Genomic DNA, 14,731 nt, shown 5'->3' with positions numbered 1-14,731 from the left:
GATAACTATTCACAGTTACAGTTAAGTCCTTCAGCAGCAGACTAGTACATAGGCCGTATACAGATGAAAAATTTGTTTCGCAATACATACCGGGTACGCTTGTCATGAGCACGGAGATGGTAAAGTGACATGATTAAAAATAAGTGAAGCAAAAATATATATTAACAAATGACAAGTATGAGCCATTTAACAATCTATTTAGGTATGTTGCTGCAACAACAGACGTCGGCAATACTCTGTTCAAAATTACTTGAACAAAAGACCTGCTGGAGCTCTGAATACAAACAAAAATACTGTTTGAAAATAAAGAGGAAGCTATTTAAACATCAAAATTGTGAAAAACACTTTATCAATAAGAGGATTAACAAAATAAATTCATTTGTTGATGATGTGATACCTCACATCCATAGTTATCGAGGATAAAGAAACATCCTTTATACAGCAAATTCCTGTTCACCTCTAAGGAAGCAGTCTTTTTCACACCAGATAAACATTGCTACTTATTGTTCTGCACAACCTGGGCCCTCACTATGAACTTTTCTCTGGTTATAATGTGTTGACAGGAAGAGTAGACAAAAATACACAGCTGATCATAAAGCACGGTAACAGATTAGAAACCCAGTATCCTACTCCTCGTAACAAAACCTGACAAGTGACCACTTTGCAATGGACATACCATCGAACAGAACATTATGTGACGCATTTAACTCTTAAGTGTCTTGTGTTTGTAATCTCCATCAGAGTTAAAGCTTGGAGCACATGAAAATATGATTTATTGTTAAGATTCCACACTCATATTTACACCTAACTCCAACAAGAAACAGTTTCTTGTTTGTCAACATTTTCCTAACATCGTCAGGAAATGCATTATCATAAAATTTCCACAAATTATCTTTAAAATTTGTTGATGTGGATTCCAAAAATGAACACAGAGTGCAAGACTTGTAGAACACACTGATACTAGTTTCATCTATGTACATCAAAAAATCTGTGAGTTTGTGTGAGTCGAACGAAATGGAAGATTATGTGTGTGTCCACTGAGAGATGTGGAAATTCTGTTCCAACCACGAGGTGCATATACCAAACTAATTTTGAACAGAGTATAGGATAAGAAAGGAAAATGACGAAGTACTCCCCAAAGTAATGCTGACTGGTGTGCACTCCACATCACATCAGAGGGTGCTAATAAGGTAGCTCACTGTGTGTGGGTTGAACACAAGGAGACTCTCCACGCAATCCAGATAATGGCAACTAAAGTAAGATCGAAAGAAATGCCTAATCCTAATGATAAACTGCCGAAGCACTCGTAACAAAGTCCCAGAGTTTGAAGCACTCATGAAAAGCAGTGAAGCTCACATAATACTAGGTGCAGAAAGCTGGTTGAAACCGGAAATTGATAGCAGTGAGATTTTTGGAGAAAATTTAAATGTATATCAAAAGAATAGGCAAATAGGAAATGGAAGTAGTGTATTTGTCACAGTAGGCAAAAAACTCAAATCCACCAAGATAGACACTGAAGCTGCATGTGAGATTGTTTGGTCAAGACTTCGTATCAGGGGTGGACATAAAATGAGAACTGGATCCTTCCATCGCCCACCAGACTCATCTTCTGATGTAACAGGAAACCTCAAGAGAAAATCTCAGTTCACTTGTATGTAAGTTCCCCAATCATACGTAATTATCAGGAGACTTTAATCAGCCATCAATTAATTGGGAAAATTACAATTTTGTTAGTGGTGGGTGTGATAAAGACTTTACTAAATGCCTTCTCTGAAAACTACCTAGAACAGATGGTTAGGAACCCCACTCATGAAGGAATTATATTGGACCTAATGGCAACAAATAGATGCGACATCTTTGAAGATGTCCACACCGAAACCGGTATCAGTGATTATGATACAGTTGGGGCAATAATGATTACCAAAGTACAAAGGCAAACTAAAACAAACAGAAAGATATATATGTTCAGTAACCTAGATAAACAATCAGCACAGGTCAGGGGCATGTATAGTAACTCTGGCTCAAGTTTAAAAGAATAGATGATCACGCACTGGATAGATATGTACATAGTAGAACAGTTCATAATGGGAGGGAACCTGCATGGTATACAGTCACTGTAAAGAAACTTCTAAAGAAACAGAGATTACTGCATAACAGGTGTAAAACCAAGCATAGGGCTATATTTGACTGTCAAGAGAGTAATGTGTGATGCCTTCAATGAATACCATAGTAGAATATTGTCAAACGACATTTTACAAAATCCAAAGAAATTCTTAACAAAACGAAAGCTGAAATACTTAACTCTGTTTTCAAATGATGTTGTTGTGGTCTTCAGTCCTGAGACTGGTTTGATGCTACTCTATGTTTTCAAATATTCCTTCAAATATTCCTTTAAAAAGGAAAATCTAGAAGAACTGCCCAATTTAAACCTTGTACCACTGAAAAGATGAATGAAATAAATAATAGTGTCAGTGATGTTGAGAAACAGCTGAAATCATTGAAACTGAACAAAGCTCCAAGCCCCGATGGAATCCCTGTCAGATTCTATATTGAATTTGTGGCTGAGTTAGCTCCTCTTCTCACTACAATTTGTCATAGATTCCTCAAACAAAAAACTGTGCACGGTTCTTGGAAAAAGGCACAGGGCACTCCCATCTACAAGAAGGGTAGTAGAAATTATTCACAAAACCACTGTCCAATGTCCTTGACATCAGTTTGTTGTAGAATCTTAGAACATATTCTGAGCTCAAACATAATGAGGTATTTTGAACATTATAACCTCCTCAATGGCAACCAGCATGGTTTTCGAAAACATCAATCATATGAAACCCCACCGCACTTTTCTCACATGACATACCGAAAGCTTTGGATCAAGGTAACCAGGTAGATGCAATGTTTCTCAATTTCTGAAAAGCATTTGACTCAGTACCACACCTACACTTATTGTCAAAAGTACAATCATACAGGATATCAAGAGAAATTTGTGACTGGACTGAGGACTTTTTGGTAGGGAGGACACAGCATGTTTTCTTGGATGGACAGTCATCGTCAGAGGTAGAAGTAACTTCAGGTGTGCTGTTCATGTTGTATATTAATGACCTAGCTGATAATATTAATAGTAAAATCTGGATTTTTGCAGATGGTGCAGTTATCTATAATGAAGTACTATCTAAGAGAAGCTGCATAAATATTCACTCAGATCTTGATAACATTTTAACATGGTGCATAGAAAGGCAACTTGTTCTAAATATTCATAAATGTAGAATTGTGCACTTCACAAAATGAAACAATGCGGTATCCTATGTCTATAATATCAATGAGTTACAGCTGGAAGTGGCCAACTCGTACAAATACCTTGGTGTAACACTTTGTAGGGATATGAAATGGAATGATCACATAGGTTCAGTCGTGGATAAAGCACGTGGTAGGCTTCGGTTTATTGATAGAATACTGGAGAAGTAAAATCCGTTTACTAAACAGATTGCTTACAAATCACTCGTGCGACCCATGCTAGAATATAGGTCAAGTGTGTGGGCCCCACCCCGATAGGATTAACAGGGGATATTGAAGGTATACAGAGAAGGACTGCTCAAATGGTCACAGGTTTGTACAATTCATAGGAGAGAGTCACAGAGATACTGAAGGAACTGAACTGGAAGATTCTTTAAGATAGATGCAAACTATCCCGATAAAGTCTATTAACAAAGTTTCAAGAACCAGTTTTAAATGTTTAGGCTAGGGATATACTACAACCCCCTACCTATCACTCAAAGAGGAATCGTGAGGACCCCCCCCCCCCCCCCCCCACACACACACACACAAAAATGGAACAGGAAGATATCATAATAATTTGTACAATGGGATGTACCCTCTGCCATGCACCTCATGGTGGTTTGCAGAGTAGTTGTAGACTGTGTGTCAACCTACAAAAGTGCTAATTAAGCTACAAGTCTGATATTAAGGCTCAAGTTTTACAATAAACACAGAACTACTGTTAGCAAGACCCAAATTTGGATAGCATTCGAGAATCCATCTTTCCTACAACACACAAACCTCTGACAGTCGGGGCCTCCAAGTGTTAACCGACACATCACACAGACTTATAGTTCAATTCATTTATCTTGACGGTTCGCGCATGACCGCCCAGACGCAGGAGATTGCTGCGTTGCCAGTTGTACGCGCCAAGAGAAGCAGCGCCATAGTATAATTCGCAAAGTTACATTTAGGGGGCAGCGCGCAGTTTATGAAGTAAAGCCACCACGGCCGCATTAACCCTTTCGCTGCTACAGAGACGTGCTCCCCGCATTCTGCGATGTGCGCGATTTTGTCATCAATGCACTGCTCACCTGTGCAGACACATGGTGTTTCGACTGCTTTGACACACTTTATCATTCGATTTCACAAAAACTATTTGGCCCAAAAATTTGATTTTTACACATCTTCTGGACTGATACCTTCCCCCCATAAATGACTTAATTTTGTTTCGAAGTTCAATGCAGTTATTGTGCAGCATTAGACGTAGTAAGCCATTGCACGAAGTTTTGAAGGTTTGCAGAGGTAAAAGTCCATAGCGTATACTTTCCGTGTAGTCAATTTTAGTTGTCACTAGAAATTTCACAAAATTACATTCAAACGAATAAAATTCATGATGTAAGACACTTCGATATTGTTTCAAATAATGAAAATATTAAGCACAGAACAAGGCTTGAACCCACAACCTTTCGCTTAGCAGCCGTACACGTTAACCACTACGTTAACGCAGCTCGTTATTCAGTACATATCCCGGAGGTCTTTAAAATATCACGAAAAACACTGTTGGTATGACTATGAATTATTCACGTTTCGTCGAAGTACAGTAGGAAATAAACAATTACCGCTGTTCTTTATTGCGAAAAAGCGTTCTGTGAGAATGATACAAACACCTTTCCTTGCTATAGCCTGAATTAGGAGGCTTATTGTTTGTTTGGTTTAATTAATTAATAGAATATGAAGCAATTGGTATACAGAATGCTTTTTCCAAACTTTCTATAAAAGAAAGTCAGCTATCAAGAGATTGCTTTTGTTCAATTACTTTATTTATGACTGAACATTTCTAAAACTGAAGACACTCGTCCGTGCTCTGCACCGCAGTCATGCTCGGGCAACGTCGTTCTCTGTCCATTGGCCGACTGTGTTTTGTGACGTCAGATGCGCAGAACGAACCTAAACTCGGCCGCCGTCGTAAATGACGCTCACTTTAGGAAAGGATCTGGAAGCGCAGCCCAGCTGCCGCCAGTGCACTCACCCTTGACCGTCCTGACGATTATCTGACCGGGAACACTGTTGCCGATGGCGTTGGTGGCGCGCACCTCCACCTTGTAGTGCGTGTCCGGCTGCAGCGACTCCAGCTGGAATGTCGTCGCCTGCCCTTCCAGCTTGTGTTCCTGGCACGGGTACGGTAGTATCCTCCACTCCGTATCGTACTTCTCCACCTGGGGGACAACGGGAAGAATTTTAGAGGAAATTACTAACACAATCGAGCGCGTTCAGTACGGAATTACTGTCCAGTTACTATATGTGTGGACTTTGCTTTTAAATTACGAGACAGAATTGCCGGCCATTACTTACAGCTCGTCAACAATAAGTTGACGATTCGTGCATCGGGTACTGGGAACGACAGGACCAGTGCCTCGCCACCTCGTTACGACCTCCGAGGGAAAGGAATGGTGAGGGGAAGATAGCATCAGTCGGCTGCCACAGGCACCGTTACCATTAACAATCTGTACAGTTGCCACTTTGCACCAGGCGAAGGCTAACATCGGCAGTATTCAGAAATAAATGAATATCTTCCAGCTAGTGCCAACGTTTTTCGCTTCTGGCAGCACTAGTAAAATTGTCAAACTATCGTGGTCAAGTAGCAGCATCAGGTGGCGAAATGTGTAGTTCTGCTGATAGACACTTAAAGATAGTCACACCATCTAGTTGCTGGAATTAATAGTTCCTTTCCTGTGGTGGGGTGGGGATGAGGGGTTAAAATGGAAGGCCAGGTCACTCAGACCCCAGGATGTGATGTGATTAGTGTTTTAGTGCACTAACTGAAGAGGTTAGCAGTGCCTGGGAAGAGAAAGACCCTCCTGTTGTGAGGACGATCATATTTCTTTCTTTGGCAATCTTTTTTCCTTTATGTAGTGAACTTTTTGTGTAGTACTTAGTGATCTACTTCCTTGCAGTCTGACTTGATTTTTAGCAATACTAAAAGTACATTTGATGACTATCTCGTGTGCAAATTTTTATGCACGTACTTACAGCAGCCAATGAACTCTTCACTTTCTTTCAGTTTTTGGTGACCCTTTTTAGACAGTCATTGACTTCTTTTTAAGTGTTCACTGACATTTTTCCATGTTGAGCAATGTCCCCCCCCCTCCCCATCTGTGTAGCAAAGCCCTCCCTATGTTAGCGGATTATGTTCTTTGTTTGGCTACCTTTTTTTTTTCTACTTTAAGATACTTTTTCTTTATCCTGCAATTTTTATTCATTTAATGACCTTTCTTCTTGTTTGGTTACATTTTTAGTGTTCAACTGTTTCATTTCATTGTTCATCAATCAAATTCTTTGATTAGCCATCTTCTCTCTACGTTTTGCAATCTTTTCCTGCATTTATCTAAAACTTTTCCTATTCAGCTACTGCTTTTTTGTATTTAACTATTTCTTCCCATTTCTTCACACTCTTATCTGCTTTTCAGCAATCTTTATGTTATAGTTAACAACCATCTCTTTCCTGCTGTTTTCTGAACATTCTTTCAGCATTCCATTTCCCCGTGTACAGAAACCCTTCACAGGGGACTCCCACTGACCCCACAACAGGTCGGATTAACTTACTCTTTCTTTTTAACAACTTTCACCTTATCCCTTTCTCCTCTCAGAAAAAGAAACTGTTAGTTCTGAAAGCTAGATGCTGTGTCACTTTCACTTTTATATGTGCCTAACAGGAGTTCTGCACATTTTGCCTACTGAAGGTAGAACTCGTCTGTAATTCTGTCTCATAATTTATTACTTTTCTCAAACGAATTTTCCTTTTATAAAGACTTTGTGTTTGTTATGTATAAAAATGTAAAAATGTATAAAAATCATGACAAGATGCATGTACGATTCCATTTCAACACATTAAATTCTGGTGTATATAAACTCCGGGAACTCTTTCAATTATTTATTGCACAAAAACTAAACATTGTACAGATGCCATACATATTGCATTTTGAATAGAAACTCTGAAAGTTTTTTTACAAACATTCGATATTCGAACCACGAGTGAGCCGACAGATGTCAATACAGTAATCGAATTCTTGCCATTCCCGTCTCAGCATGGCATCGTCGACTGTGGCAGTCGGGTGCCGTATTCTCTGCTGGAGCTCTGCTACATCACGTGGTAGAGGCGGTGCATACACCAGATCTTTAATGCGTCCCCACAGAAAAAAGTCACACGGAGTGAGATCTGGAGGTCGGGGTGAACCAACACACAGAAAGATCGCCCCGCACCTGAATTTGCCACGTTTGCGACCAGCACGGACTATCAGCAAATTACCAAACTACGCTTTGGCAGTATATATGAAAAAAAATTTTGGGGTTTTTTCTTCAAAATGACATATATATGATATCTGTACAATGTTTGGTTCTTGTGCAATAAATAATTGAAAGTCTTCCCGGACTTTATGTACACCCTGTATTTAATCTGAAACAATTTAGCTTTCAATAACCAAAGAGAATAAAATAGAAATGACGTGTGGCTAGGGTCTCCCGTTAGGTAGACCGTTGCCTGGTGCAAGTCCTTCTAGTTCACGACACTTCAGCGACTAGCATGTCGATGGGGATGAAATGATGATGACGATAAGGACAACACAACACCCAGTCCCTGAGTGGAGAAAATCTCCGACCCAGCCGGGAATCGAACCCGGGCCATTAGTCATGACACACTGTCGGCTGACCACTCAACTACCAGGGGCAGACAAGAGAATAAAGAAAATTCATACATGATATTTCCGATACAGTTTAGATGCTCGAAATTCCCACGACATTTGACACTACACTTGTCGTGGATGCTTCTGCTGATTTGCGTGCTAGGCAGGCAGAGTTGTAGAAACTGCTGTTAAGAGCTGTTCTCTGTGCAGTGAAAATGAGTAACTTTATAACCAATTTTTAAAATACTTCCAGTCAGTTTCAGCAGCAAAGGTACTGATACTGCATTTATTTACATGTACTCTTGCAATGTAAAAAAAATTCAGGGCAGCTTCCAACATGTCAGAATGGCCCACTCTTTTATGAGACAAAATAGTAGAAGAGAAGGGGTGAGTGACAGTGTGAATGCCAATGTTGGCAAAGGTGGGAGTCTAAACAGAGCGACTGTACCAAGAAGGTACCAGAGGTGACGAGCGTGTTGCGGTGTCACATGTAATGGACACTGACTGCGAACAGATTCATAAAAATGTAGCACATTGAGAGATTGGTGAAGTGTTGTGTGTATCATGTATGCTACTTCAACACTAGCAACAAACATAATTTTAACTCACTGTAACACAAATGTATTACTTACTAGCAACAGTATCGTATGTTTAATCTGCACAAAATTGTGATGAGTCAGGGATTTGCAGAGACACAGCAATAACTGCACATTTCATTATGATATAAGATCGAAGGTGACTTACAGAAGTCATATGCAAATAAGAGTATGTATACTCAACTCTATGCAGTTATAATGGTCCAAGAGTTATAAAACCACATACTAACCAAACAATTATTCACTCTACAAGAAGCTATTCATTCTAGGATAATATAAATAGCATAATTTAGTGATAATATTTGCAGAAAGTGTACATATGGCTCTAGGTGCTGAAGATTTCCCCACTCACTACAGGCAAAACTCTAGACTTATAAGTTAGCAGCAATAGGCCTTTTATTATGCTTATTGTTAAATGTCTTGTATAAACTGCTATCTTTAGTACTGGATTATTATGGATAATAATAATAGTAATAATAATCCATAATGTAAACTAAATATACTAAACTAATATATACTAAACTAAACTAAATATCAACTTTATTTCAACAAAAAGAGTTCCACATTTTCCAGTTTAAAATTCCCAATTTCCCCAAATCAGTTTTTGTTCTTTCATCAAGTTGTTTCTGCCCTGAGACATTCAATTGTTGCCAACATCTGACATGACCTTGTGTCATGGCATTTCACTTAATGATAACCTCAAGTCTGTGAGAAATCCTTGTCGGAACACACCTCAAACCACTAGTACTGTAATGAAACGTCAACAGATTTTGATAGCAATGATGCTTCATGTTTCAAACCAGCACTGGCAGTATCTTGTCGCAGTACTACTTTGAACACAAATTAGTATAAAAGAACTGAAGCCTGAATATTTAATTCTGATCTACAAAACAGGTGTGCTCAAATATGGATCCCTCTGCACATTTTTCAATAAAGGAATGAAATATGCCTTCAGTTTTGTGTGACAAATTCACAGCTATGTCACCAATTCAAGAAGAATAATAAAGATTCCTGAGGTTAGCAGCCATGTCAGAGGCAGCTGCAATCAAACAACAAACAATACACCGATTCAGTGTGCTTCTTCGTATTTCCTCAAATGACTTCACAATCAATTGTTTCTGAAGCAGGATCCTGGAAAGATGTGTGAGTCAGAACATTTCCTTCCACAAACAAACAATTCAGGTCCCCCCAGAGCCTCTCAAATTCAGTTTCCCTGAGAAGCAATGGTCAACATATAAGTGATAATCAGTTTCTCAATATACATTCTGAATTGTGTGGAGCCACAAACACAAGTGCATTAGACAAGCTTGAACTGTTTTTGGCAATGAAGGCCCATACACTAAGTCTTTCATATAACCCTACAAAAAGAAATCCAAGGGAGTCAGATTCACATATCTAAGTGCTTCTAACCCCCCATGAAAGCAAGTGTGTGCGCGCACACACACACACACACACACACACACACACACACACTGAAGAGTAAATACTTACCGGGCAAGACTTGACGGAGTAGTGAGTGATAGGTTCACCATTATCCGCAGGCACCTGCCACCGGAGCTCGTACCGGTTTGGGTACGGAGACACAACCACCTCATTCTCGGTTCCGGACGTGGGAGATAGCGGCAAACCCAGTAGCCGCGGCTCCTCTGGCGCTGATATCCGTGGGGTTGTGTGTGTCTGCTGTGATGACCACGGACCGAAACCGACCTCGTTCTGAGCCGCAAACCGGAAGTTGTACCTGGTCTGGGGCTTCAGGTTCTCCAGAATGTATGGAGAGTCTGAAACATTAAGGGCAGAGCTGGTGAGTCACCGAGCAGATGGCCACAGGTTCTGGAGCAGCTTTATCCATTATGAGAAGTGTGCACTGTATTGGAACTTTAAACAGTTGTAACTTTATTTACTCTGATACAAAATAGATGCAAGTTTCAAAACTTTAATATCCTTCAAATTTGCCACCAGCATTGTATACAACCCACTGCCCCTGAAATGGAAGTCACTGGATACCTTTAGCTGTGTCATTTGTGTTGATGGTTTAAGTGACTCAGTCTAATAACCTGATGAATCTGTGTAACAGTTTTGAAGTGAACATCACGAAGTACCTCTTTCATTTTAGGAATCGATACAAAGTCACATGACTTAATTAAGCTTCTGGCAGGTGATACATCAATTAACAGTCCTATCAATCGAACAAGTCCGACACAGCCTGACCTGTATGCACCAGAGCAATGCCCTGGAAAATGATGGTTAGGTTTTGCAGAAAATATACCCACTTTTTTCTCAGAGCTCATCAATGTGTGTGCCCAAAAATGTCCAGTAACACAATGAACTGACAGTCTACCATTGTAAAACAATATATGTTAGGATAATACCATCACAATCAAACACAAGAACCACTATAGCCTTCACACTGCTATGGATGACAAACTTTCAATTGTCGTGGTGACCAATAATGATGCAATTTTTTTTATTGGTGTTTTAGGTGTCTCTCATACAATATGGTGCATGTCTCATCCACAGTAAAGATATGATGTAAGAAAGCCTCTCCTTCGTGTTCAAGTGTTCAGTGTTGGTAGAAGCAGCATCCTACCAGGGTCATTTTAAAATTTCTGACAAATTGTGCAGGACCGCATTGTGATGCAATTCTTATGTCCAGAAGTTCCATTGGGATGTAAAGCACCATCATATGCACTAATCCTGTCTCTGAGGCCAGCTCATGAATTGTTTTGCATTGATTTTATCGAGTAATGCAATACCATATTTATCCAAATGTAAACTGGCCTTTTTTTCAGATTTTAGTGGTCCAAAAGTGCACCTGCAGCTTTGATTCAGGGCCAAAAATGCTGCTAGAATCTGCCACAATAAGTTATTTTGCCACAGACATCATAGTGTTGATGTTTTGAGTATTGAATGTACTTATTTTTTATCATGGGGGAAATTCAAATTTAATATTCCCCAACTTCAAATTTTTCAAATATTCATAGCAATAAAATAAATATCTTTACATATACACCATCAAAATTGACATTTTTCAAGAACCTTGCAGGAGTTGGCAAGCATGGTAAGTACATTTTGACATTTCGACAGCTCCTGCTCATTTGGAAACTGTTGGCACACATCTTTCTACAATTAGCTGTTTCTCAATGCTGCCAATATTCACAATGTAGCAATAAGAAGTGTTTCACTGCCTTAATTTTTCATATTCATATGAGTACAAACAAGTTCCACTTTTGAACATGGGCATCCTTATAAACCTTGGTTTTCTGTGAGAGATGTCTACCACAGCACATGACCGATACGAATCGTGTTAACTGCACTGCATGTAATGTGTGGAACTTTTCCACTAACCCCTCCCCCCAATCTTCACTTTAGTTTCTTCCAATGAATGGCCAATGAAAGCAGTGCTCATTACAACATTTGCAGACAGTATATTCAGATTGCATCCTTTGTTTCAGTCTACTTTACTACTTTTGTGAAGTGTCAAGTTTTAGTCTACCACGATGAACCGTGTTCACTATTTTGCAAAGTTGAAAAGAAAAGTGATCTCTCTCACAGAGAAAACATGAAATCATGCTGTAGATCAGTGACACGGGATCAACACAACTACTGTGAGATTGTGATGGCAGCAAAAGGAAGAACTTTTAGCTTGCTCCAGAATAAGAAAAACATTTTTTGCACCAAAATATGACCACTATTATACATTACAAGTTGTGCTGAATGTTTTTTTTATGAAGCAGTGACAGACATGCTTACCCATGAGTGCAGAAATTATCCGAGTTAAATCACACAAAGTTGCTTGACAGCAGTAAATCACGAATTTTAAAGAAGTCGCAACTGGACTGTCCAGTTCATGAAATGTTGGGCATTTTCTCTTCATGGGCTCACTTCAACTGCACAAAAACTGCCAGAAAACTATGAGGAAAAACTCGTCTAATTTCAGCATTTCGTAATAGCACGGCACACTGAAAATAATTATCTTCTTGGTCAGATATGTGATGCAGACCACATTCCACTGTATTTTGACATGCCAACAAATTGCATGATAGAAGAAAAGTGGAACAAAGATGTCAAGATACTGTTCACAGGTGGTGAAAAGCAGCAAACCTGTCACACTTGCCTATACAGCCGATGGCAATAAACTACGCCATTCATTGTTTTTAAACACAAGACGTTACTAAGTCAGAGTCATTTCCAAAAAGTGTTATTGTATGTGCTAATGAACGTGACTGGTTCACGGAGAACTTGGTATTACATTGGAAACGTCATCCTGGTGCCTTGTTCGGTTTGCCAAATATGCTTGTACTAGTACTATAGTCGTACAGGGGTGCAGTGCTCATTACAACATTTGCCAACAGTACATTCATTTTGCATCCTTTGTTTCAGTCTACTTCACTACCCTGGTTCTAACAGAAAATTAGTAGAGGGCAGAATGAACCTGAGAGTAATTCCAGGAGGGTTGACATCAATTCTACAGCCATTACATGTTTGTTTAAACAAATCATCTAAGGATAAGTTTAAAAATATGTACATGCAATGGCTAATGAAAAAACATATGCAATTAACACCTACAGGGCTTGCTAAACACGTAAGCTCATGTGAGTGGATTGTCCAGTCTTGAAAAGGTATCCCGGATAAAACTGACTGTTACACATTTTTAAAAAAATGCTGTTTTTCTAACACACTTGATAGCACAGAGGATGATGCTCTCTATGAAGGGAGTAGTGACAAGGAATTGAGTGACAAAAACTCGGAATCACCCAAGTAATGATAAAAAACAGTATGTACATGGTTACAATAGTAAAATATGATTTCTTTTTGTACTTTTGCTTTTCATTTCTAAGTCAGTTTTCTTTATAGATATGTGATGGTATCCAACTAGTCCGTGAGTCTATGCTACTACCAATGAGAAACACATGGTGTTCATGTTCCTTATGTGTGTGTTTATGTGATAGTTATTTACACCTTTGTGCTCTAATATGTGCTGCAAATTTGTATTCTTGTTTGCAACATTAATGGAGGCTTTTCCAAAGTGACACTTGCTTCTGAATCACCACTGTCAGCCTACCTGCATGAAGTTCCTATTATGGCCACCTGTATTCTTGGCAGCCACGTCCATATTTGTTTGTCCAACAACACTGAAAGATGTAGGAGACCCTGCATGAGAATGATTTTCTGCAGTGATGGAAATACTTTCATTTCATGCTTTGTACAGATCACTTGAGATGTAAATGATTTTGTGTAGACAGTTTATATTGTTTAGAATCTTAAATACGTAATCTAATTAAGTACCCTGTCTAAATTCACCAGAGATGATACAAATCATTGTCTTGAATATGTAGATTGCTTTTTGCCAAATTTATTTCCTTTAAATCAATTGTGAAACTCTGTCAAGCCAAAATGTTAAATTTCTTGGATGAAAAGACCATATATCATTGAAAGACAAAAATACTTCGGATGAAATTCATGTGATACAGAAAGACTGACATACAACTCGGACACGAGTTGCGATACAATATGGAAAAGTCTTAGTGGCCCCAGCTGCCCTAGTTCTGCTTGGAATATTTCAATAGATATCACTAATTGTCACTGTTTGCAATGTAACAGTAACTTTAAGTATCCAAAAGATAAATTTAAGTCCATTCAAATTACTACAAATTAATACTAGTCCCCGCAAATCTCCGAGAGGTGGGGCCACTTTATACTTTGTCCATCATACGATAAGCGAGCGATTTTTAAGTGTGGCTTGAAATGAGGTTACCATCCCCCTCCCCGCCCCAAGTCTCATTTTTGTGATGCAGCTCACATCTGAGGTCAGCTTACATTTGGGCAAATACAATAACCACAGACACCTCTTCTTCACTGACAGGCTGTCAACCTGGCCAACAAATGTCTGCCAGGTTCTGGTGACTCTTGCTGAATGCTTTTACCCACCTTAGCACTGACCCGTAAGGCAATTCATGTTCTCTGGAAGCTTCCTGAAGACCTCGATGAGTCTATCGCATTGTGTGTTTTCTGACACAATTAATTTTTATCTGACTCCATCATTCTAATTTCAAATGCATTGTGACAGCACTAAATTAGAACGTCTGCTACACAAGACCCTGTTCTTCTCATAGCTGCACTAGCGCTTAGTGTATGAAGGGAGAGTACAGTGGTACAGAGGTAATGCAGGTGGTATATGGATATTATTTGATTCTGTTGTGT

General features: G+C 39.2%; 1 protein-coding gene across 4 annotated transcripts in view; it reads right to left on the bottom strand.

The window, feature by feature from the left end:
• Positions 1–14,731, bottom strand: part of LOC126210322 (fasciclin-2) — a 998,930-nt gene that overhangs the window by 87,490 nt on the left and 896,709 nt on the right. For all 4 annotated transcript variants that reach the window (XM_049939521.1, XM_049939522.1, XM_049939523.1 and 1 more), the window contains exons 12-13: positions 10,022–10,308; positions 5,285–5,471 (exon numbers count right to left, since the gene is read on the bottom strand). In XM_049939521.1, the coding sequence (XP_049795478.1) occupies positions 5,285–5,471; positions 10,022–10,308 (474 nt within the window). The remainder of the gene's footprint in view (positions 1–5,284; positions 5,472–10,021; positions 10,309–14,731) is intronic.

The sequence above is a fragment of the Schistocerca nitens genome, chromosome 10 (assembly GCF_023898315.1).
Source record: "Schistocerca nitens isolate TAMUIC-IGC-003100 chromosome 10, iqSchNite1.1, whole genome shotgun sequence".
Lineage (NCBI taxonomy): Eukaryota > Metazoa > Arthropoda > Insecta > Orthoptera > Acrididae > Schistocerca > Schistocerca nitens.
The sequence above is the reverse complement of the archived record's forward strand: the minus strand, read 5'-3'. Positions and strand labels throughout refer to the sequence as shown.